We start from the raw sequence: 25,332 nt of genomic DNA, 5'->3' as shown, positions 1-25,332 counted from the left end.
GTAGTGCTCTTCTCAGGGTCTGGTGTCCTCTCACCCACCCACACGCCTACACAGATGAATCTGCCCACTCTTATTTCTCACCATACAGTACATGCATATACACACACACACACACACACTGCTAGATTCCCTGCCTACAGAACTACAGAAAACACACATACTCACATGTACCACCTTCGCCTCTTTCTCTCACTCAGAGGTGACACGCTGGTGGGCTCTAGCAGTATCCTACCATACCCTCATTTTTCATACTTGTCTCATCCCTCTCTTTTCGCCTACCCATCCTCCTACACACCTTCTCTCTCATGCTAGCGTTCTCTCTCTGTCTCGCTTTGGCTCTTTCTCTGTCTCTTGAGTGACAGTCAGAGAGGACTGTAGAGGCCAATTACTCTTCTGCTGTTTTGGTGAGTGTGTTATATAAAATAAGAGCACCTTCTGCTGTCTACAAGAGGCAGACATGTCTACTTCTGTGTGTGAGTCTGCATTCACATCCAGCTTCTGGGATAAACTTTTCGAATCACCTAGAATATTTCTTTGTATTAGTTTAGATTTTAAAGGGGGCTTATAATAGTTGATGTTCTGAGCTCAAATTAATAGAGTTTTTCAAAGAATAAACTCACACACCCCAAAGTGTCACTAGGGGTCCACAGAACTTTTTATTTTTATTTATTTTTTTACAAAAATATATAATTTTGGCTCCGTCAAAGTTAGCATGCAAACTTAAATAACAATTATAATCAAATGGATTAATTAAATAGCAATTTCTGTATCACAGTCACTTCGCTCCCAATTATCAGTAAATGTTGAAGACTTTCTTAAAAGGATAGTTCACCCAAAAATGAAAAGTCTCACATTTTTACTCACCTTCATGTTGTTTGGTTACAAACATTCTTCAAAACTTAAAAGCAGTAGCATGAACGATCATGAGATGCGCATCATACTCATTGCTGGGGAACTACTGGAAGCCTGCAGTAAAAACTCTTTGTTACAGATGTAAGATTAAATCTATAAAGTGTTTTTATTTATTTATTATTATTATTATTATTATTATTATTATGTCATTATTGCACTCTTGAGTGATTGTATTTCCTGTCTGCTTTGATGCATTTTGAAAAATGCAGAGTCTGGGGCCTGGGACATCATAGGGCCACTCTTAGAAGAAAAAAGTTCTATACAGAACCTTATAGGGTTCTGTCAAGCACTTTATATAGAAATAATAAATATAAATTTAATAAATAATCTATAATAAATAAAAAAAACATCTTTCACGGACACACCAGGTTCCACCGGCACTCCCTCACAATGATCCCTGTCACCAGAGTACTGATCACCTGCACCTGTCATCCATTAGCACAGCAAGCAAAGCACTACATAAGCACACACCTCAGCCTCAATCTTTGTCTTGTCTTCAATACTTATACTCGACTAAACCCATGCTCTACTTACCTGTGCGTTATCATCCTGAGAAGATTCTAGTTCCTGTGCTCCAGTTCCAAGTTCTCCTCTCCAGCTCCTGTCTCCAGAGTTCCTCTCCCTCATCTCTGTGCACTTCCCATATCACAATGGATCTCACCTGTCACTTGCAACTGAGGTGTGTGCTATCCATATTCCTGCCCATCCTTCCCATCTGCTTCACTGGTTCTATGAAAGACAGAAATGGACTGTGTCATCTTCATCCTAGATCACCTTTCTCCATTGCATTGCCATTCTCTATACTTACCTGCCTGCATTGCTCACTGTTGCATTGCTCACAAGTCTGCATATCGTTACAGAAGACGAGACCATAACAACTCACTAGCAGCATGAGCAATCCAAATCCCGATCCTTTCCAGGACACTGTTGATGGTCTTCAACCACTTCAGTTGCGCACACGCTCACCACTTCTTCAACTATTGTTATCGCCAGTCCCATGGTTAATCCAGCACCCTACTCTGGTTCAGCAGAGGATTGTAATGGGTTTCTCCTCCAATGGTCACTGGCTCTGGAGATGGAGCCTCAACAATTCCCCACAGAAAAGGCTAAAGTATTTCTTCATAATTTCACTGCTGACGGGGTGAGCACTCCAATTGGCGGAAAGAATTTGGCATCAGGATAGCCCCGTGACTCAATCCTTGAACGCTTTTCGTGGCTCACTTCCGTGAAGTATTTAGAAAATCTGTGGGAGATTCCAGTATTGATGAGTAACTGTATCATCTGCAAAACGGAAATTGCTCTATTAACGATTATGGCTTACGTTTCCATACTTTAGCTGCTGCAAGCGGATCGAACGAACGAGCACTTGCTCCTCACCACTTACCATCAAGGGCTCAAGCCTAAACTGCGGCTGCATCTCGATGCATACGATGATGCCATGGGATTAGAGAAATTCGTCCAACTTTCCATCAGAGTAGCTCATTGTGTGCAGGGCTGTATGGAACACCAACAGGGTCAGCAAGCCTACCCACTTCCCTGCCAACCTGAGTATGTCAGCTCTCCAGAACCAAGTGTGGAACACATGCAAGTCAAGTCCACCCATCTAACTCAGGCTGAGTGGCAACATCGCCATACCCAGTGCCTTTCCCCTGTACTGTGGTGTTAAGGGGCATGTCATAAATCACTGCCCCATTCGTCCTCCTCGTCCAGTCAGTGGTGAGTTTCGTAAATAATATTAATTCTCATTTATCACCACTTACATCCACCAGCCAGCATTGACAGTGGGTCAGCCGGGAATTTCATTTCCAGGAAGCTCTGCCGTCACCTTAAACTCACAAGTACAACAAAGTCTGTTACAAGGTCCATTCCATAACTGGAAGACCGCTCAGCTGACAACAAGTATGCTTCAGTGTTGGACCAGTATTGCTACGAGTAGGACTCCTTGATGTTGAGAACATCGAATTCCTGGTTCTGAAGAACTCCACAGCTGATATCGTTCCCAGGGTGCCCTTGGCTCATCGAACACCATCCGGTTCTGTCTTGGTCCACAGGCGAAGTCCTGAAGTGGGGTGATAAATGTTTCCCAACATGTTTCCCAGAATTACCTCTACCCTCAAGCTCATCAGTCAAGACCCTACCTGTCCTTTCCACTTCGATAGAGAGCTCTCTAGAGAAACAATCAGTTGACGTTCCTGCTGATTACACCCCCTTTAGTGACATATTTTGCCCAAGACGAGCCAGTGAGTAAGCCAGTGCCCCGTGGCAAAATATACCCACTCTCCATTCACCTCCACTGCTGCATCGAGTTTCTTTTTTGTGGAAAAGAAGGACGGAGGCTTGAGGCCCTGCATTGATTACCGGGCACTTAAAAAGATCACTGTGAAATTCCGCTATCCACTTCCCCTCGTCCCAGCAGCCCTGGAACACCTTAGAGGTGCTACCATCTTTACCAAGTTGGACCTCCGAAGTGCCTACAACCTCATCTGGATACGTGAGGGAGACAAATAGAAGATCGTTTTTGTGACTGCTACAGGCCACAATGAGTACTGCATCATGCATGCAGTATGGCCTGATCAATGCCGTATCAACTCTGTATTCCAGGATTTTATGCAAGTGCTCTGGGAGTACAAGTGCTCTGGGAGTACCTCCACCGGTTTGTACTAGTCTACATTGATGACATTCTTGTTTACTCTTGGTGCTTGGCTGAAAATCACCAGCACGTTTAGGATGTCCTCCAACGCCTGAGAGACTTCAACCTGTTCCGGAGAAATGTCTGTTCCATCAACCTTCAGTGCAGTTCTTGTTATACAACATCAGTAAATATGGTATCCAGATGGTATCTCGTTTGAAAACACCTCCATTAAAATGTCACATTAATGTCTTGTTTAGTTCATAGCTATGTTCTGTTCTGTTTCATTGTCATATGTTTAGTTTCTGGTTCGTTATGGTTTCTTATTAGTGCACACCTGTTCACTGTTCTGTTGATTATCATTCCTTGTGTATTTAAGCCCTCAGTTAAGTTTGGTGTTTGTGGATAAAGTTGGTATATGTGTAGTGTTCTTGCTATTTGTAAGAATTAAACTCTTGTCACCTTTGGCGCCATTGGCGCTACCCAGCTCCTAGTTGCCTTCATCACCGTTGCCCAGCTCCAAGTCTCCGTCACGGATGTTCACGCCCCGCCTCCCTCTCCTTCACCTTTGCCTAAGCCAGGGGTGTCCAACCTGCTCCTGGAGGGCCAATGTCCCGCAGAGTTTAGCTCCAACTTGCTTCAACACCCCTGCCTGGAAGTTTCTAGTATGCCTAGAAAGACCTTGATTAGTTGGTTCAGGTTTGTTTAGTTGGGGTTGGAGCTGAACTCTGCTGGACATTGGCCTTCCAGGGGCAGGATTGGACACCCCTGGCCTAAGCCATCTAGTTCCTCTCCTCTCTGCCTGGGACTTTCCACTCATCAGTTCTGCCTTGGCCTGTGGATCCCTCAGCTCCAACTCAAGCCTCTGGCCCCAGACTCCTCCATGACCCTCCAACCCATCTGCTCCAACATGACTCAACGCTTCCTCGGCTCCACCATGGTCTGTCACCCCTCAGGCTCTGCCGGGCTCCCTCATCCCTCTGGCTCCACCTTGGTCTATCATTGCTCTGGCTCCGCCTCAGACTTTCAAGTCTTCAGCTGTGCCTCGACCCTCCACCCCTCTGGTTCCGCCAGTCTCCTCCTTCCCTCCGGTTCCACCATTGTGTTCAGGCACACCGACTCCACCCAGTTCTGCCAAGTCCAAGTCTCCACCAAACACGTTGTTTCCTCTATCGGCCGGGCTGTGTGTAGCACCTACTCCTCTGCATATATCCTTCTGAAGGATCCCAGTGTTAGAAATAAGCAATTAAAGATCCCTGATCATTTCAGTTCAAATAAGCAACTAAAGATCCCTGATCATTTCAGTTCAAATTTCACAATATGGCGTGATACGTTACAGTGTGTGGATTGTTTTTTTAAACTCTGTAATAGCGTAATACAGGTTTTGCAGAGGCTGTTATAGAAGGATGGGACAGCACAAATTATATCAGACTGGAAAGAAAAGTGTTGCAAAGTGCTGTTACTCATTTAATTTGTGAATATGCAAGGTAAAGCAGCAAAATACATTTTAATTATGACTGAAAGTGGTCAAATAATAAATGATGACTTTTTAAATGACTTTTGACAACTTGTATATTATATGTGGTATATTTTAATTTGACTGATATCTGTAATTAGAGTAAATAAGCACTGTAATGTAAATAAATTAGATCTTGTAAATGGCTCTGTTGCTAGGTTCCTGCTGGGTTGGGTGCTAGTGGCAGCAGCTGGCTGGATAAACCTGCGATCCTTCGCAGTGTGAGAAACTCAGACAGGGTACACAACCGTAAAAACACTGGCTTCAACCTGATCAAACACAAGAGCCCCTCTCTGGACGCTGAGGCTTTTATGAAGCCAGGGATACCTCAGGGTGTGTGTGTGTATGTGTGTGTGGTTTTCTACAAGAGTTTTTGTCAGACTATTACTGTGTTAGACCACTGTTGTGTCTTTATGATGAGAGTTGGATCATAAATGAATCGTATATTGTGTTTGTGTTGTGGTAAAGGGAAATTATTGTGTTATGTTGTGACTGCATTATATCAACACGTTTAAGGTTGTCTTTGTGCTTGAATTAAGTCAGTGGTCCTCAACCTTTTGACTCCAAGGCCTCCATTGTCCACAACAATATTTGAAGGTCCCCCTAGCCCTAGTTTTGTTTTTAAAACATTTATTTAATATATGGGTATATTTTGTAAATAATCAAATTAACAAATAATTAATATGAACTTCAGGATTCCATAAATTTTAGCTGAATATTGTTCAGGGTTCCCACTCTTTTTAACAAATTCATTTACATGACTCTTACAGTCGTTCATGATTTAATGGATAAGGATTAAGCATACTGATTTTAAAAAATATATACTCCCACAATTCCTACACAATAAAATATGGCATAACTAAAACGACGAAACGTACATTCATTTTTTTATTTAGTTAATTTACATGCCTTTTCTAGGACTTGAAATGACACTACTAAAATAAAATCCTCCATCTATCTATCTATCTATCTATCTATCTATCTATCTATCTATCTATCTATCTATCTATCTATCTATCTATCTATTTGGGTTTAGGGGTAGGGGATAGAATATACGGTTTGTACAGTATAAAAATCCTTATATCTATGTGTGTGTGTGTGTGTGTGTGTGTGTGAGTGTGTGTGCGTGTAGGCTCTTGTATCATGTTCTTAAGGCCGGGGGGAGCAGTAAGCAGATGGCACTGGCAGACTGTGATGGCATTCACAGAGAGAGAGAAAAAGGAAAGCAAAGACATTTCTCACAGTGACCCACAAGAGCGGATTAATGCGGAAAAAATCAAGGTTTCATATTCAATAAATGACCTATAATGCAAATGCACTTTAAAATGTAGCTTTATTCTCATGCAATTCTGATGATGAATATCAACCATGATTTTAGGACTCAAGCATTTGCTTTACATGTGCGAATGACACAGGAACAACAAGAAATACCTCATTCCTATCCAAACAGACATTGAAAGCTCTATATATCTCCTTGAGTTAAGTACACCAAAAAAGTGTTGGCATCCTCTCAACAGACACAATATTCTGCCAGCCTGTGGTGCTTTTGGCAGCCAAAGTTGCACCTTGCAAACAGAAGCATGTAAGGGGACACGAGATGGATGGATGAGGAATGAATAAAGGAAGGATGAGATCATTTAAAGTAGAGGGCGGAGGAGGGCAACACCTGGTTGTGGTGCCCTGCATTTGTGTCACGATTTCTTTTGTGATGTGCGTGCATATGATGTCATTTTCCAGGCAGAAAGTGGCATCCCCATGCCTGATCACCCCGACAACATCAAACACCCCCACGATACCTCTGACATCATCCGAGAGACATTAAGATAAGAAGAGAGAGAGAAAAGGGAGGGAAAAGAGGTGTGTGTGGTATGAGTGGAAGGGGGGACGAGCAAAGCATATATAGATACCTCATGCTTACTATTAACATACTCGCCATACAAACACCACTCGCATTAAATCACATTCCTGCACTCAGAGGAAGGAAGAGAGAGGAAAAGGAAAGACAGGGATGCTCTTAGCAGGTGCCAAAAACTGAGAGAAACGAGAGAGGGAGAGAGAGAGAGAGAGGGATGGATCAGGACTAAAGAATTCAGTCAAGTTGTAGAAGATCCTGGAACTATTATTGGTGAGTAAAACAAAACTTTATCTTCTGATTTTCATGTGAAAATTGTGGAACCAAATTTAACACGTCAGATTTTTACCATGAATTTTACTAAATACTAAATTTTACTGAACTTGTATAACTTATATTAACTATATATTTTTTAGATATATATCATTAAGACTTCATTACTTTATAAATATAAAATTATATTTGGCATTTTTGCAAGCAATTTATTTCTGCACACCATAAAATATGGGTGAATCTAAAACCTGCCAAGAACATGTCCGGGTCATACTTTACCCCAAAATAAAAATAAAATTATGTTTTGTTTATAGAAAACAAAGAAACTTTATCTTTAAGGAACTTTTTTTTTTTTTTTTTTTTGCATTGTTAATCATATTATATCATTATTTTTTATGAAAATGTAGCACTCCCTCAAATACTCTTTACCGTAATACAAAAACAAACAAATAAATACTTTTTAAAATCATTCTTATTCTTGTAATGTGAAAAAGTTTATATTATATGGGGTTTTTATACATCATAGTAGTAGTATTTGTTGTACTTTATCTTTATCCTGATTTAAATCATTGTCGTTTTTAGTGTTCTGAATTAAACTAATCTAATGAGAATAATTTTTGTGATGGAAAATACAAAAAAAAGGAGATGTATTTACATTAAAATGTCAACAACAACAAAATCCTACAATCACCTGGATTTTATTTTATCTTTTTATGTACTGTATAATTAAAAAATGTTGTTTAACATGTTATTTTATTTTGTTGTTTATAAAGCCTGCATCTTGGAGTGCACTATAAGATTACAGTCTATCATCAGTGATAAAAAAATAACATCAAATCTTGTTGTGTACTCCAAGATGCTATTTTGTTTTATAATCTAAATCATTTATAATAAAATATCTGTGTAGCTGAATTTGTTCAAATGGTTTGCAAAAAATGCATAACAATAACACAGACTAACCTCTTTCTGTGTTTTGTGTTTCTTTGTATGTACTGTGTAGTATTTTCTGCAGAATGTTTTTTTGTTCGTATTCCCATGCGTCTCTCTCCTTTATCTGTGTTTGAGCGCATTCATCTAAAACCGTTCACCTAAATCCCGACTCGCATTAGAGGTGTATCCGGGGCCAATATCACTTGCACCATGCTGTGCTCCTCTGTATTTGTGGTGCTTCTAGTCCTTCTGGCCAATCCGGTGCCGGGCCACACCCGAGCCCTGCACACCCCTCACAAAGCCATGCAGGTGGGCTTCCTCAGTACTTGTACACATATATTTTTAAAGTCGTAAACAGCCATTGAAACATATTTCCTTTCTCTGCAATGCAGGTCATTGAGCAGTTTCTTGAGCGCTACAATGACCTCTTGACCCTTGATGATCTTGAGAACCTTACGAGTGACCAGTCGGAGGATCCCATGCAGACCTTCAGCTCTGTGGTAAAGGTTGCAGAATATCCCAAGTGGATTGACATACCTTTGCAGAGCGAGAATGCCTGGCTCCGCCTCTTGAGGGGGGCTTTGGCCAATCAGAAGCGAGCTCCACCGGACCGGTTGCGGAGGGGATGGAATCGAGGCTGTTTTGGCCTGAAACTGGACCGGATCGGCTCTATGAGTGGCCTCGGCTGCTAATAATGAACTGAGAGATGGGCCGAGACGATGAGATGACTGTTGTCCTGCTTAGCTTTAGGTAGAGGTCATTACCAAACTCTTGTCTGGTCTGGGACCCTGTGAAAAGAGTTGTACATAGGTGGACAAATTCATTATATCGTGTCTTTCAATATACTTATTTTTACATTGGCTTTAAAGTGACATGTTGTTTAGCTGTATTTCTATATTTATTTCCTTATGAAGGAAGCAAAGTATTTTACTTGTTCCTTGAGATATAGATGAGCAACACTGTCCGTCATTTTTGATATTCTACTAGTAGTTTACTAGTGAACAAAAGTTTTAAAGTAGATATAGTCTCAAAAAATGCATGATTTATAGAACGTAAACATATACTGCTCACCTTCTGTACTTTTTGCATGAATAAAATTTCTCCTATCATGTTTCTTTTTGCATTCTGCATGAATCTTAATTGCGTTCCCTGATCGTAAAGTGCTTTTATTATGCTTTTCTAAACCCAGGTTGTTCTCCCACACACTGCAAATCAAGGACTTCCACCTGTTTCTGTATAATTTATTTTCCTATGGGCTGCAAATATGCAAATTGGAAGAGTGTGGCAGGATTTTCATCTTTAATTCAGTCTTAATCAGCTCGCATTGTACAAGGACACGCTGGCTGACACACATCCACATCCTTCTGTGACAAGGAGTGGGAAGTCTAGGCTTTAGTGGTGCAATTAGTTTTAACTAAGGAACTTAATAATCATGGAAACAATTTATTGAACAATGTGATGTACTATTAACAATCATTGTAAATGGATTAAAACAGCACTGCTCTTCATTTTTCTTAAGCAGAATTATTTCCTCTTCCAATGCTGAGTCTCACATACATGCATGAAAAATCCCCTCAATTCTTACCACAAAATCAGCCTGTGAAATGAATGTGTGGGTGTTAGGATTATGACTTGTATGAAAAAAAATCCGTACTATGTTTAGCCATACAATCTTAACTTGAACTACATATTTTATAAGTAAAGGAATAAATTCTCTTTCTATGAACTGAATAGTGTTATAGGCCTATGTCACCCATAAGTAATAAGTATCTGACTAATTTTTGTTAAACTACCCCAAAATGAGTATAAAGCTATGGCGTATTTATAGGTGTTCTTTTATCTGCGAAACTTTACAGGGAGATTTCATCCAAAAATGAAAATTCTGTCATTATTCACAATTATATTAATGTCTTTCTTCAATTGAACACAAAAGATGTTAGTGTGTAATGTTGCTGTTTGAGCATAAACAACATCTGCAAGGTTACAATGCAATGGAGATATTTGCTTTTAAAGAAATTGCATTTTAAGGACTACAACAAATGACTGGCAGGGACTACATGACATTCCTCCAGGATTAGTGACATCACCAACCCTAGAATGTACATAAACCCCGCACCCTGAACACGATTTATAGATTATCAAGACAGAATATGCTAATCAATAACTAGAAGATAACTTACACATGAACTACATTCATACACATCAACTAACCATTCAGAAATATCCAGTTGCATTCATGTTGTCACTTCTTCTTGAGTCTCTCCACCATTGTCTGAATCCAGTTTGTACATAGAAGGCTAAAAGTTTTTGAAATTTTCAGTGCATATCTGTGTGCAAACTCTTGAAGCTCCGCCCTCTGTGCCACGAGCAGCAGCTCATTTGCATTTAAAGGAACAGACACAAAACGGTGCTTTTTTTGCTCACCCTCAAAAAGTGACAATTTTAACATGCTGTATAAAAATATCTGTGGGGTATTATGAGCTAAAACTTCACATACACAATCTGGGGACATCAAAGACTTATTTTACATCTTGTGAAAAGGGCACCACCCCTTTAAGACAAATCGTGTGTACATTCATGTCAACACTATTGCTGAGTATTTTCTCCTTAAAATTGCACTGAACCAAGACAAACTACCTTGTAACCAATGAGTGAGTGGAGGTGGGGCTAATTTGCATATTCATATTACGGAGTGTACTTAATGAGGCAAGGGTGTAGAGTTACATCAAGCTATTTTTAAGACATGAAGAAATTTGTTTTCAAGAAAAAAACGTTTAAATATGTAATTTTGGTGATCAATGATTTAAGGGATAAAATTATTGACTACATTGGGACTTTAACCTTTGTGACTTAAAGGCCTCCCATTGTCAAATATGATATTTGAAGGCCCCTCATTTTGTCACAGATTCTCTGTTTCTGTTCAAGAATTCTTGAGGCCTCGATATTCTTCAAGCGAAATCGAAGAAAGAACTGGTGTGACGTTATTTCAAACAAAATCAGGTCAAAGCAACGCTCGTTTTGTGCTCATTTCGGGAGTTTGAAACAGCTTGCCAATGCAAACTTTACAGAAATTTGGCTCTGGCTGGTAAACACCTTTGAACTACCATTGGTTCGTGGAGATTACGTAATAGCCCAGCCAACATTTGTATGTGGCCGCCCATATGGGTATGAAATGGGCTGAAATATGGGCCCTATATGATTGTCTGTGGGTTCCATAATAGCCCCATGCTAATTGGCCATATGGATTTCATTTAGGATTGCACTTCACCCCAGCTTTAGGTGTGCTCTGTCTTCTTTGACGTCGAAATTCTCAAGTTTAATTCTTCTGTTCAGTCCCTCGAGTTCGGACGTCCACGAGTAAAAACATGTACTCACTGGAAAGTGGCTTTATAGTAGAAATTAAAAATGTAATTCTAATTGAAAGAGACACTGATACTGTTTTTTTTCCATGTTTAATTCTGTAAAGCTGCTTTCTTTAAAACAGTCTATTGTATAAAGTGGTATGTAAATAAACATGACTACTGGAGTGCTGAATTGCAAATCTTGTGCAAATATCCACATCGCTATGATCATATGCTTTCTTTGCTATTTTCTCATCACTGTCATTTTACTTGTGTGTTTATTTTATTGAAAGAAAAGACATCAACGCTGTCAAAACAAAAACCAGTCAAAATGATTAAAAACGCTGTATTCTGCTGCCAGGCCAGTAGTTAGCGATGTCACTTACACGCATATAGACTGAACACATCATTTTCAAAACTTGCTCCCTATGTATCCTCTGTTGCCACATATTGACTTGGTTTCCTTTGCTAGTTTGTTTCTATGGTTTGTGATTTTTTCATTGATTATATTCACCTGTGTCTTGTTTGGTTCCTCATTCAGCTTTGTGTGTATAGCCCTAAGTTTGTCTGTTTGTTCTGGTTGCATTCTGTTTCTCCAACATTTCCCTGTTGAATCTGCTCTAATTATGATAAAGCTGCTTGTTTTCAAACTTTTGACAATATATTAAATGAATTAACTAACCACAATTAATTTTTGCACATTTTAAATGATGAAAATCATTCAAAGGCCCACTGAAATGTCTTGAAACGCACAGCTTTGTATGATGTGTTGACGTAATTTCCACTGAAACAAGAAGCTAAGGCGGGACATATTGAATGGCTCCTCCCCCTTTTCAAATAGTCAATAGCGTTTAGTTTACCTCACAGACTGCAATTCGTACTTGACAGCACCATGGAAGCGAATCCGAGTGCTTATGATATGTTGGATTCAATAGTAGAGTAGAGTTGTGAATAAATTCTAGCCATTTCATTCTTAACCAACGTACAATTGGAAAACGGAATAAAACTCGAGCGTTTGAGCAACCGAACACTCATCTTCAACCTATATTCCTCTGTGACGTGTCAACAGTCGCTTTTGCCAGGTGGTATAGGGGGCAGGTCGCTTTAGATTTTAGAGAGCATTTGATTGGACAGAAAATGTTATGAGAAGCTGAAGTCCGCGGTGATGTCATAAAAATCTGTGATCCATTTAAGCGGAATGAGAGACTGTTTTGAATGCTTATATTTCCTAAATGCGAATTTTGTCATTGTTTTGGAACACACCAGCTTATTCATAACCTTAAGACTAACAATTATTATGATTTAGGACTAGGTGAAACAATCCCCTGTTTAAGACCTGACGTATGAGTGGTGACGATGCATCCATCGGAGTGGTTTCCTCTCTGTAGTGGTGACAGGTTTTAGGTCTGAGTGGTAACAACGCATTCATTGGAATGATTTCCTCACTGTGGTAATGGTTTATTGGGATAAGAATGGGGGTTTAAGCTTCATTTGGGGTCATCAGGTGGGCACCCCCCTTCACTGGTGTTTCAATGACAGGCCCACGACAAATCCAGAGGGCTCATCGGCAGCACCTGGCGTCCCAGGTGTGCCCCCCTCTGCTTTCAACCCTTACATGCCACAGGTGGTATTAGGGGCCCAGTTGGAGTCTCCCCTTTTCACCCATATCCAACGGCTTGCTTCTTCTGCTGCACCTGAGAGGGCTTTGATGGTTTGGCGTAGGGTTTGGCCTCGCACTCCCAGTTCCTTAAGCAGCGTGATGGTTGACTTGCCCACAAAGCCTCTGCAGCCGACTTCCACTGGGCAAACCTTGGATTTCCATCCGCGTTGCTCAGCATCAGCTGCCAATTCGGTGTACTTAAGTCTCTTGCGCTCAAATGCCTCCTCTACAGCATCCTCCCAGGGAACGGTAAGCTCTATTGTGTACACGATGTGGAGTGATGGGGACCAGAGCACGAGGTCTGGTCTTAGGTTCGTTGTGGCAATCTCAGAAGGGAAGTAAAGCCTTTGGTTCAAATCTGCCACCAATTTCCAGTCTCGAGCCTTTCCGAGCTGGCCGATAACCGTTGTTGTATAGCCTTTGGCTGTCTTTACCCCTTCTCGAATGAACTCCCTTGCATATGAAGGATAGAATGATGGAGGAGGCAGGGCATTGTTCTTTAGTCGTCTGCACTCCAAGGTGGCTGCTAGGCACTTCAGGACATGGTTGTGTCGCCAGGTATAGCGGCCTTGTGACAAGTTTGTCTTGCATCCAACCAGAATGTGTTTGAGGTTTGCGGGGGATGGACAGAGGGGGCACGTTGGGTCTTCTCCGTACCACTGGTTGAGGTTTGAGGGGGAAGCCAGGACGTCGTACGTTGCACGTAAGATGAAGCTGATGTGAAATGCTTCCATGCTCATCAGCTCCCTCCAAGAGAACTTTCTCCTCTCAACTCCCTCCCATCTCATCCACTGCCCTTGCTTGGCTTGTGAGACAGCCTTTGCACACCTCGTTGCCTGCTCGTGCCGTCGCACCTCCTCGACAACCAGCCGTCGCCGCTGAGCTGGAGCTGCTCTATGCCATGATGGTCTGCTCTCTCCGGATCCGAGGCCGCCTCTCCCCTGTTGCACATTGCCAATGATGTCTCTGTGCCTGAGGTCTGACTTCGCCAGCTGGGTTCCATTTCCTTCCGGTCACCAGGGTAGGAGCTGTTTGGGAAACGCATGGATCACGGGACTCTGTTAGTGTCATTTCCAGCCTTACTTTAGAGCACTTGAACTCTTCAACCATGATGGAAACAGGAATCTCCAAGATGCCTCTTCTATACAGTCCTATGTTAGTAAAGCATCTGGGCAGTCCCAGCCACCTTTTGGCAAATGAGCTGATCACTCTCTCCAGCTTTTCTACCTTTGAGATTGAGACCTCATACTAGATGGTAAGAGTAAGTAACATATTCTTAATAAAAGCTAAAATACTTAAATTTTGATTTCAGGGGGCCTTTAAATGCAGTTTTTGATTTTGACCACAAGACAGCACTATATCATGAAGCTTGAGACACTAGACTTGTCCCGTCAGATCAGATTCTGGACTCTGAGCTCAAACAGCTATGCCACTTTATGGTTAGTAGTTAATATATAACACCCTCACATACCAACGCACAGAGCTAAAGAATGATCCACACTGGAGAACAGCATTTCAGCAAACAACTACATGTCACCAGAGTTCAATCACAAACTGGTCAACAAGTCTTCCAGCTGAAGAGTCTGGGCTATCAGGGGTGAACTCGGCAATATGACGTGACAGACGTGCTGTTTCTGTCAGTCAGGGTTACTTTCAGAAGCTTGTCTGATTCTGAATCATGTGAGTCAGTAGACACAGAGTGAAGTGGATCGTGCAGGTCACTCCACAGGAGCACAAGATAGCCGCAGTGGAAAGGGTGCGGGGTCAGCCTTCGAGTGTTTGTGTATTTTTAGCCTGACCCTGGCGACAGTCCAGCACATTCTCTCTGGTGGCTGGGGAGCAGATAGCAGGGATATACATACACTATTCTGAGGGGCAGTTGCTGAGCGCTCTCAACCTGTTTTCACGAGAAGAATCATTTAGAAATTAAAATCGTATGTACATAGATGCATTACAGCTACCCTATTTAATAATGAAGTTGTGATGATTAAAGGGTGAGATGGCAATTTTAAAACTGTGACACCCCACTTAATATCCCATGACGAACGCAGTTTGGCCTCTTCATCTCTGTGACCTCTGAACTATCATAAGAAGCCAAAAGGCCACAGCAGCAGTAAGGACAGTCCAAAATTGTCTTCAGTGTAAACTCATATGATACTTAACACCATAGAGAGGACAAGACTACTTAAATTCAAAATAAAAAAGGACAATTCTGTAGATTTGCAAAGTTACAGATCATATTTTGCAACAAAAGTGCAGGTTTACTGTGGAACATTGCACTATGACAGCTAATTGCTATGAAGCCTGAATCTATTTTTTTTTTTTTTATCTGTTCTCCTGGATCATGTCAGTGTTAATTACAAGTTTAACCCTGTGATTAATTGCAGGAAAGAGACAAAGAGTCAACGCATTTTTAAATAATTAACACCAACGCAAAATTTGACGGATAACAGAAAGATTATAATGCGATTAATCAAATACTTTGTGATGAAATTCACTATGCAAATTTATAAACCAAGGTATTAATCTACCCTGTCACTCTGAAAGATTTATCTTGTTTTAAACAGGAAATCAGTGTCTTTTGATAATGTTTATCATCTGTTTCTTCAATCACTTTTCTGGTTTTCTTGGTTTTACCACTTGCATACAGATGAACATGTGAAGGCGCATGCGCTGGTTAGTGATTCTGCAGGTACAAAGGCATTGGATTTCCTACCGATGTGAGGGATTCTGGGATTCAGGAATGGCTGTGTAAAAGGGCAGGGTCATGGTCTTTCCTGTAAATGTCACACACTCACAACGAGGGCGATTTGATCCCCTGCTTCATCTCGCTCTCACTCTGGTACAGTTGCTGCTAGAAGGTCAGGGTGGACAGACATGCTCAAATCAAATTTTCTTTTCTCTCAGAGAATACCATTAGCAAACACATTTTATCCTAAATGTCTTTCTTTTGGAGGGTCAGTACACCTGCAAAAATATGCAGTAATTGGATCGAACGCTCAGGAAGTCTCCACCTTTTTGGTTTCCTTATTGAACATGAAGCCTTTGTGTTGGCACGTATAGATTAATAACAATGTAACAATGTCATTTCATCCATGCCAACAGATGTTTTATTTTAAAAGCTTAGTTAAATGCATTATTTACTACCAAAGAAATGGCAGGAAATAGGCCTGGCCTATTACTGAAGACATTAAACTTGATCTTATTCACTGCTAAATTTCCAAAAGGGACAAACTCTGAATATATCTGTTCTATAATATAATTCAATATAATTTGATAATTTAATTATAAATACTTTTTGTTAGCTTGGTTTCATTTGTTGTAATTATTTGAGAGGGTTTCATCCAACTTCCCCCCAATACGACCTTGACATTCTAAGTGGGCGTGGTCATTATTGCATGAAGTCCAAGGAGGCGTGGCCACCGCTATCTCACCAGATATAAATTAACCTCATGCTGATTATCCTCCCACTCACACCAAGTGTCAGGACGAACAGACGCTTCTCACAAACGGTAAATGAACATTCATACCAGCTTGAAATACGCTTTGTTTTATTTGAGTGTTTAATTATGTAGCCACAGTACAATAGAGTGGTAGAAATTCCTTATTGAGTTTATAAATCAAATATTTACCTAGCTTATACATGCATGGAGCACAGTTGAAAGTTTGAGAGAGATTGCGACAATGCTGCATGAAAACCAGTTGGTCAGACCCCAATCAAAATGACTTCTCAATGAGTAGCCAATAACGTTGTAGGCCTAAAGGGAAATGTTTGAACTTGATGTATTATTAACTTAAGTTTAAAGGGGCGTTAAGTTTACACGCAAAGCTGAAGTCTAGAGATGCAGAGTGAAAGTTCACAACTTGTACTTTGTGTTTCGACTGACGCAATGTAGCTAGTCCAATAATTGATTTTCTTTTTTTTCTTTTCTTCAGAGGACACGACCAAATCAGGCATCATGGTTAAAGTTGGTATCAACGGGTAAGAACTCCTATACATAAAACTGTGACACCGTTATTGTCCAGAAGTCAACATTTGTTACTTGGAAATGTTTGCTTTGAAACGCTTATGAGAGCCTTCCATACAAGCTTTATTTATAATACAGTAATGTTTTGGGGTTTTGAGTAGCATAAATGTAAAAATGCTAATAACTGAGAAGAAAAACCATACTGAACTTTAAATCTTTGAAAAATTTCAATGTTCTTACTGGACTGCTTATTGATTCGTATGAATGATTTGCGGGGGCGTCGGCTGCGCGAGCCAGTCGCGAGCCAGTGTTTGGGATTGTGCCATCGCTGTGTATGCGATGTCAAATAATGGCACGTTTATCTCTGTGTACTTTGCCTCTTTGCATCACTTTTTACTCCAGGGTCAGAGTTTGCTTTGAGTCTGCGTTTTATACACCTGTCACAATGCAGTACCCAACAATCAATTCATATCTGTCTAACCAGCTGAAGTGTCTCTGAAATGGGAGACTTCAGCACCAGCTGTGACCTTTCCAAGGCTTGTAGAGTTATGCAACAGGACATGTGGCATTAAGCGACATGCTGATATTTGGGTCTAGGTGTGCATGCTTGAACATCGATGTACGTACGTGCATCAATGTTCAAGCCTGCACACATAGACGAAAATATGTCATCTTTAGTGCTTGATCTACTGTCCTGCAAAGTTTAGGTCCAGCTTAATGTCACTTGGGAATGTTCATTCATGTTAGTTCACACACAGTGTGTTAATATTAACACTACTTTTTCCGCTTTAAGTAACTCACTTGTGTAGTTAACGTTTTAACAATCAAAAGTAGTCTATTTTAGCAATGTTAAAGTAACTTTTTATTTATTAAATCATGCACCTTTTATAGACCATTACACCATGCCTCTTGTGAGCTTTGATTAACCTGAAGATTTAAAGCGTAATTCCACTGATCAAACAGGACTTTATACCTTTGGCCTGTTTCTCAATTTTTACGGACTTCATGCAAATGGTTTGAAGTTGTACCTTCACCGTATCAGTTGGTCTTATCAGTGCAAAGTGGTATGTACTGTGGTTACTGGTTTTCGTTGGCCTGTTGATTTAAAGTTAAAAGTTTTACAATTGAAGAGGGTTTCTTGTGGATCTTTCATGCAGTCAAACCTTATCTGTCTTCAGCATTAGTGTTATGAGGACAAAAATAGCTCACAATGACAGCTGGAGGCCTACAGAAATTCCTTCTCTAAGCCTGGATGGCAGAGGGCAAGCTTGATGATGCTCTGGCAAACTCTAATGCTTTGGTAGTATCATTTATCTAAACGCTACTAAACCGTTCTTCAGGGTTTAGCTTTGTTAGCAATGGAATGGCTTGAAGGTTAGGACACTTTCTATATTTGGTAAAGGGTAGAGCTGTTCACTGGCTCATCTTTAGACATGTGGGTTTCAAGAGGGTCCAATCACGTGGACTCCCAAGGATAGGACATGGTTTTGTATCGACTCAATAATAGGACATGTGCGCCATCTAGTGATAAGATGCAGAATTACTGGAGATATTTGCTCTCTTGCAAAATTGGAAACATGAACTTTATTTGTGTACTCTGATTTTTATATTGTAAGAGTTATTGATTAGTCTTAATTTGTAATAACTATACAAATACACTTCCTTTTGAAATGTTGGGTTTGGATTATTGTCTTTGATCACCAAAGCTGTATTTTTATCTGCTCAAATGCAGTAAAAACTATAGTAATGTGAGATTACAATTCAGCATCGTTACTCAGTCTTCAGTGTCACGATCCTTGTTGATTTGGTGCTCAAACATTTCTTATACTCCTTGAAATCAGTTGTGTTGTTTACCACTTTGTGGGGACTGATAGGTTTCTTTTTAGGAGTCTTTGTTTGAATGGAAGGTTCAAAAGAACAATTTAAAGTGTCTTTACTGTCTAATTTGATAATTTAATGCCTCCTTACTGAAGTGATTTTTTTTTTTTTTTTTTTTTTCAAAGGAAGCAAATCCTGTTTATTACAACCTGCTTGAACTAATGTATACTGTAAAATGATATCGGTTGCAGAAATGTTCAAAATAAGTTTATTTCCTCCGGTCTCAGATTCGGCCGCATTGGGCGTCTGGTGACCCGTGCTGCTGTCCAGTCCAAGAAAGTAGAGATTGTGGCCATCAATGACCCATTCATTGACCTTGATTACATGGCAAGTTCCTAACTTTGGTTTCTTCTGAACTTATGGTTTTCATGCAATTTTTAAGTTTGTTTTACTTTACATTTAAAATACGATTCTCTTCTATTTGCAGGTTTACATGTTCAAGTATGACTCCACCCATGGCAAGTACAAGGGTGAGGTTAAGGCAGAAGGCGGCAAGTTGGTCATCGACGGTCAAGCCATCACCGTCTTCAGCGAGTGAGTCCTGTCCCCTACAAACACTACATGCTGCATTCAGCACTGTACTCATGATTTCTCCATCTGTGTCCATGCAGGAGGGACCCAGCCAACATTAAATGGGGTGATGCAGGTGCTACATACGTTGTGGAGTCTACCGGTGTCTTCACAACCATTGAGAAGGCTTCTGTATGTATTCGTAGTCATTGTCAGCCATCAAAGCTACTGTGGACTTCCTGTGTCTGAACCTTTGCTCTTTTCTTCTAGGCTCACCTTAAGGGTGGTGCCAAGAGAGTCGTCATCTCTGCCCCCAGTGCAGATGCCCCTATGTTTGTCATGGGTGTCAACCATGAGAAATATGATAATTCCCTTAAAGTTGTCAGGTAAGGATATACAGTTGGATGAAACATTTAATTGACTTTTTTTGTGAGTGACCAGAAAGTACCGGTAATTAGCTTTCTTTTAAACTAGTTTAAAATAAATGCATGTTTCAATTTAACATTTAAAAAAATACTTGGCAAAAGTTATTTTAAACTTTTTTTTTTTTTTTTTTTTTGTCAGTTTTATTTAAATACTTGCTTTTTATCTTAAATTAATTGCATATAAATGTAATTTTATGTTGCTTGTCAATTACTTTTTTTTTTTAATGTTAAACTTATTTTATTTAAACATAATATATGATTTTTTTAAAAATTATTTAATCATAAACGTGTATTAAATAAAAACAGAAATTTTTTTTGTCAATTGTTTATTTAAAATTAGAGGATACCCAAGTTTAATTTGCATTTACTTATGCAGAGTAGAAAATATCTCTAAGCATAATCTCTGCCAATCGTTATATCCTGTAGGGGGTGTACTAAAGCAAACAGTTTAAGTCACTTTATGAAATGCAGGGATTTTATCCATGTGTAATACAAATGTTTGATAATGTTGATTGACACAATCCTTTTTTTGACTGATTCCACCTGTCTGTTTTTCTAGCAATGCCTCCTGCACCACCAACTGCTTGGCTCCCTTGGCCAAGGTCATCAATGATAACTTTGTCATCGTTGAAGGTCTTATGGTAAGATTAAATGGCTTGTCCAATCTCACCAAAAAGCCTTTTGACCTAAGTGATTGATGCGTCTGACAAATTTCTGTTCCATTTCCTTGTCAAGCACTACACTTTGCTCTTATTGAAATGTGTCAGTTGATGCAAATAAATGAGATTCAAGCGAAGCTTTGGTTTTATAATCGTTCCCAGAACATTAACCCTCTCCCACCTCCTTTCTTTCAGAGCACTGTTCATGCTATCACAGCCACACAGAAGACTGTTGACGGGCCCTCTGGGAAACTGTGGAGGGATGGCCGTGGTGCCGGTCAGAACATTATCCCAGCCTCCACTGGGGCTGCCAAGGCTGTGGGCAAAGTCATTCCTGAGCTCAACGGGTGAGTGCCACCCACCCATCTGTCCATCACGACTAAGACATTTAAAGAACACTGTTAGATTGCAATTTAATTATTCCCCAAATTTACTTTAAAACCCAACATCCACTTTGACCGCACGCCCACATTTTAAAGGTCAGAGTTGACTGACCTGCAGTACATGGTGTCTTGTGATATTTACTCAAAAGTGGAATGTTCTGTTAGGGGAAGTTTAGGTATTCGATGTCCTTTTGTTTTTTTGCTTCCCCTTTCAGCCATCCAAACACATTCTGATGCTTGTTACTTCCTGTTTCAGCAAAATTACTGGCATGGCCTTCCGTGTCCCAACCCCCAATGTGTCCGTGGTGGATCTGACCGTCCGCCTTGAGAAACCTGTGAGTTTATTTCCAAACCTGCATGATAAAAATGGCTTCAGTTGAATGACCTCAATTTGACACCTGTTGGCTTTTCATGCGTCTTCTGTCTACAGGCCAAGTATGATGACATCAAGAAAGTGGTCAAGGCTGCAGCTGATGGACCCATGAAAGGCATTCTGGGATACACAGAGGAGCAGGTATGCACATCAAACTGTCCAAGTTGTGAGTGTAAAGGTTTTGAAGTTCAGCATATTAATTTGTTTTTTTTTGTGTGTGCAGGTGGTGTCCACTGACTTCAACGGGGATTGTCGTTCCTCTATCTTTGATGCCGGTGCTGGCATCGCCCTCAATGATCACTTTGTCAAGCTGGTCACATGGTAAGATACTGCACCTAGAAGACTTCAGTGACATGTCATAACGAAGTTGTAGTTTTATTTGTTTTACATCTTGAACAAACCCAAATAACCACATTAATACTAAATTGTTCCAAATCAGTCCATATTTAATGCAGACTTGCTTTACACTCACTGATCTCTATAGAGATTATAGGCCTGTATGCCACTCTGAAATGCTTGACTCTGATTGGTCAGTTCTAAGGTCTGTTGGCCAATAATGACTGTCAATAGCAACTCTGTATAACAGACCGTTCATCTCGTATTGTACAAAATGCTGCTGGTGCGGTTTTGCATCTGTTCTAGTTATTGATTTATATTGAATGCAATTGGAGTACTTCAATATTGATTTTACTGTAATTGTTGTAGTTTGTCTTGCCAGGAGGTTTTGTACGCTGTATGATTAACCGTCTTGTACGCTAAGATTAATGGTTTCGTGTACAATCAATATTTAATGTCCCCATAACTAAGTGGTAAACTTGTGTAATAAGTGGTATCCCTGTTCTTTATCCCTTAAAGGGATACTCCACCGTTTTTTTTCATATTAAACTATGTTATTCTCTTATCTAAGACGAGTTGATACATACCTCTCTCGTCTCAGTGCGTGCACTGAATCGCTCTGTCGGGCGGAGAACTTTGAGAGCAGTTAGCTTAGCCCCATTCATTGTATATGGGCCAAACAGAGATGACGTTAGAACCGACCAAACACATCCACGTTTTCTCTATTTAAATAGTTACACGAGTAGTTACACGGCCAAGTATGGTGACACGAAACAAAATGTGGCGCTTTTTGTAAGCGGATAAAATGGATAACTATAATGTATGGCGGAATAGCACTTATTGGGAGCACTTCGACTCGGCGCTGTAATATCTTCACTCGTGAAAAGTCCTCTTCCCCCTCCCCCTCTCCCTCCGTCAACTCTGCACAAAAAACTACTAGGCTACTGCAGGCGTGCAGGTCACGTTGGTTCTATTGACGGAAATGACAGGGAGAGGGAGAGGGGGGAGAAAATGTTCCAGTTATCCATTTTACCCGCTTATAAAAAGCGCCACATTTTATTTAGTGTCACCATACTTGGTCGTGTAACTATATTTAAATAGAGAAAACGTGGATGTGTTTGGTTGCTTCTAACTTCATCTCTGTTTGGCCCATATACAATGAATGGGGCTAAGCTAACTGCTCTCAAAGTTCTCCGCCCGACAGAGCGATTCAGTGCACGCACTGAGACGAGAGAGGTATGTATCAACTCGTCTTAGATAAGAGAATAACATAGTTTAATATGAAAAAACGGTGGAGTATCCCTTTAAGTGTTCATCTTCCACTCAAATCAATATTGTAATGTCAAGTAGCAGCTTTGTGTCGGGCTCGTAATCACCCTGTCGGGTTTTTGTGAATCATCAAGAGGTACCCCGTACCTATTATAGATATAACCATTGGGGGTTAATAAAGGGTTTATCTATATATATATATATATATATATATATATATATATATATATATATATATATATATATATTAGATCTGTTTTTACAATATTTCAAATCAAAATGCCCCTTTTTGAATTCAGTTTCCCCACTTAAATGCATAAATACTACCTACTTGGTTATTCATGTCCTCTGAACTCGTAATTAAGATTTCCGACACCACTTAAAGGGCATAAGAAACTGTGCTTTTGAGGACTCTGTACTTGTGTACTCTTTGAATGGGTCTAATCCATTCTCTTCCTTTCATAGGTATGACAATGAGTTCGGGTACAGCAACCGTGTTTGTGACCTGATGGCACACATGGCCTCCAAGGAATAGATGTAACCTTTCTGCCCTTTTTGATACGTGACCCACCATTTTCTCATCTGGTTGGATCTTTGCACCACATGCCTGGAAGGAAATTATATGCTTAATTTGAAGACCAATGTTATTTTTATATGAAAACGCTCTGTTCTGTTTTTGTGTGAGGATTAAAAATGGATGTTGACTTCAAAAAGGCTTTTCTGTCTGCTAAAAACCTGTGACGGAATAAAGTCCTGTTTGTGAGAAATGGATGGAAGCTATTGTCTTGGTTTCATCTAGATCTAGTGACTTAATTGGGTCTGAGCACTCATTCGAAAATTGCAAATGTTCATTTAAAAAGCCAGCATTTTAATTGGGTTTTCATGGAGACTTATTGCCATGGCCCTAAGGCTGTGAATATTTGGGTAGACTTCAAGAGTGATATTTTTCTTTTATTCAAAAAAGAAGGGAGGGTCTCAACATAATCAGAACACAAGTGGTCACAGCAGACTCCTTTGAAATTCATGTAAGTGCATTTTGAGAAGATTAAAACAAATGGCTACACTCTGGTCATAGTGGGAGATCCAAACAAAAAGCTTTCCATACTCTTAAAGTTCACACTAATTCTAAATTGCCTGTAATTGCAGCACTAAGCTACAGAGCTGCCTTAATCACAGACTGATGCGTTTCCACAGTTATTAACCTTAAATCTAGATTTTTTTATTTAAACACCTTGGCTTTAAGGGTACTTTACACAATCAGTTCGTTCTTCGATCTCACTTGAAATATGGGCCTTAATGGTATTTTTTAAAGACTTGCACTTTAAAACCAGTTTTCAAAATAGTTTTCAGGCCCTCAAAAACAGTTGTCATGTGAATGAATGGCCAAAACGCTTAACTTTTTCTGTTTTTAGTAAACTTGTGTAAACGGCCCCTATAAATTGGTTAACACTGCCGCCTTAGGGTGCGTTTACATTACACCGCAACTAAAAACTCAACTTTTAATGCAGTTCGGTCGTTCATTTCCACAACGGCATTTTGGGGGCCTGAAAATGTGAACTTTTGAAAACTATACTGTTTTGTCACTGCGTAAACTACAAAAGCGTGATTCTGTGAAAACTGACTTCATGCACATGCGTATTAAGTGTTCAGTCTATAGACTCGTAGTGTTTCTTTACAAAGTGACATCGTGCCAGGCCAGTTTGGCACATACACTTTTTTGTCGTTTTTCACAGATCCGTGTGAACTGACCCAGGCTTGTTTTGACAGCAGTTTGTACAAAGAGAACTTTTCCGTGTTTAGTACATCGTTGTCGTGTAAATGTACTTAGTGTTTCAAATACAATTTGACTTAATTTCTCAATTTTTGGGGGGAAAGTTATAGAAACACTATCATGGAATTTCTTTCAAAAATTATTCGTTTTAGTTTGTTCACCACTACAGAAATTTACCAAACTATGACTTCTGCTTCTAAGAATTCCACTGAAAAATGTGAAAAGGGTCTATCGAAAACTGAGCAACCCTTGCCTGAATAAAAATTCATGTGCTTTCTACAATTTCCGAGAATTTCACATGCCGATTAGTTTTTTTTTGTGGAAGCTTGTTTCCGCCACTGAATAAAAAAAAAATAAGTTAGGCATATTACAACATAGAAGGTTATGCATGTAGAACATGAAAAGGATAAACTTTCACTGTTAACCCCAATTTTAAGAGTGAAAGGGCCTCGATCACTAGTCATTTTTAACATGACATCACAAATCATGAGAATATGCATTTAAGTTTTATTAGACCTGATTTGATGGTTAATTATTTTAAAATATTCTAACCTCTTACTGTTTTATTTAAATACAGTTTCCCTGCTCTCGTGCACCCATCTAAGCACTCTGTTGCATTCTCTTTTTCTCCCTCACACAGTCTATTA

General features: G+C 39.9%; 2 protein-coding genes across 2 annotated transcripts; both read left to right on the top strand.

Moving 5' to 3' along the window:
• Positions 1 to 6,997: 6,997 nt before the first annotated feature.
• On the top strand, positions 6,998 to 9,042 carry nppcl (natriuretic peptide C-like). The gene is made up of 3 exons (XM_056234876.1): positions 6,998 to 7,182; positions 8,183 to 8,421; positions 8,505 to 9,042. Exons 2-3 carry the CDS (start codon positions 8,323 to 8,325, stop codon positions 8,802 to 8,804), a joined length of 399 nt encoding a protein of 132 aa, XP_056090851.1. The 5' UTR covers positions 6,998 to 7,182; positions 8,183 to 8,322; the 3' UTR covers positions 8,805 to 9,042.
• A 7,519-nt stretch (positions 9,043 to 16,561) lies between these two features.
• On the top strand, positions 16,562 to 23,685 carry gapdh (glyceraldehyde-3-phosphate dehydrogenase). Its single transcript, XM_056234880.1, has 12 exons — positions 16,562 to 16,625; positions 17,050 to 17,095; positions 19,187 to 19,286; positions 19,387 to 19,493; positions 19,571 to 19,661; positions 19,740 to 19,855; positions 20,454 to 20,535; positions 20,749 to 20,900; positions 21,193 to 21,271; positions 21,367 to 21,450; positions 21,533 to 21,630; positions 23,380 to 23,685. The coding sequence occupies exons 2-12, from the start codon at positions 17,073 to 17,075 to the stop codon at positions 23,447 to 23,449; spliced, it is 1,002 nt and encodes a 333-aa protein (XP_056090855.1). The 5' UTR covers positions 16,562 to 16,625; positions 17,050 to 17,072; the 3' UTR covers positions 23,450 to 23,685.
• Positions 23,686 to 25,332: the final 1,647 nt, after the last annotated feature.

This window comes from Rhinichthys klamathensis, unplaced genomic scaffold, assembly GCF_029890125.1.
Source record: "Rhinichthys klamathensis goyatoka isolate OS25496 unplaced genomic scaffold, OSU_Roscu_1.1 h1tg000407l_1, whole genome shotgun sequence".
Classification (NCBI taxonomy): Eukaryota; Metazoa; Chordata; class Actinopteri; order Cypriniformes; family Leuciscidae; genus Rhinichthys; species Rhinichthys klamathensis.
This window is presented reverse-complemented; position numbering and strand designations above follow the sequence as displayed.

What these genes read in the sequence shown, in the direction of transcription:
- gapdh (XM_056234880.1), top strand. Translation starts at nt 17,073, where the DNA reads ATGGTTAAAGTTGGTATCAACGG. An exon ending in GTTAAAGTTGGTATCAACGG is followed by an intron (nt 17,096 to 19,186) that starts GTAAGAACTCCT and finishes CTCCGGTCTCAG; the next exon opens with ATTCGGCCGCATTGGGCGTC. An exon ending in AATTCCCTTAAAGTTGTCAG is followed by an intron (nt 19,856 to 20,453) that starts GTAAGGATATAC and finishes CTGTTTTTCTAG; the next exon opens with CAATGCCTCCTGCACCACCA.
- nppcl (XM_056234876.1), top strand. Translation starts at nt 8,323, where the DNA reads ATGCTGTGCTCCTCTGTATTTGTGGTGCTTCTAGTCCTTCTGGCCAAT. An exon ending in CCCCTCACAAAGCCATGCAG is followed by an intron (nt 8,422 to 8,504) that starts GTGGGCTTCCTC and finishes TCTGCAATGCAG; the next exon opens with GTCATTGAGCAGTTTCTTGA.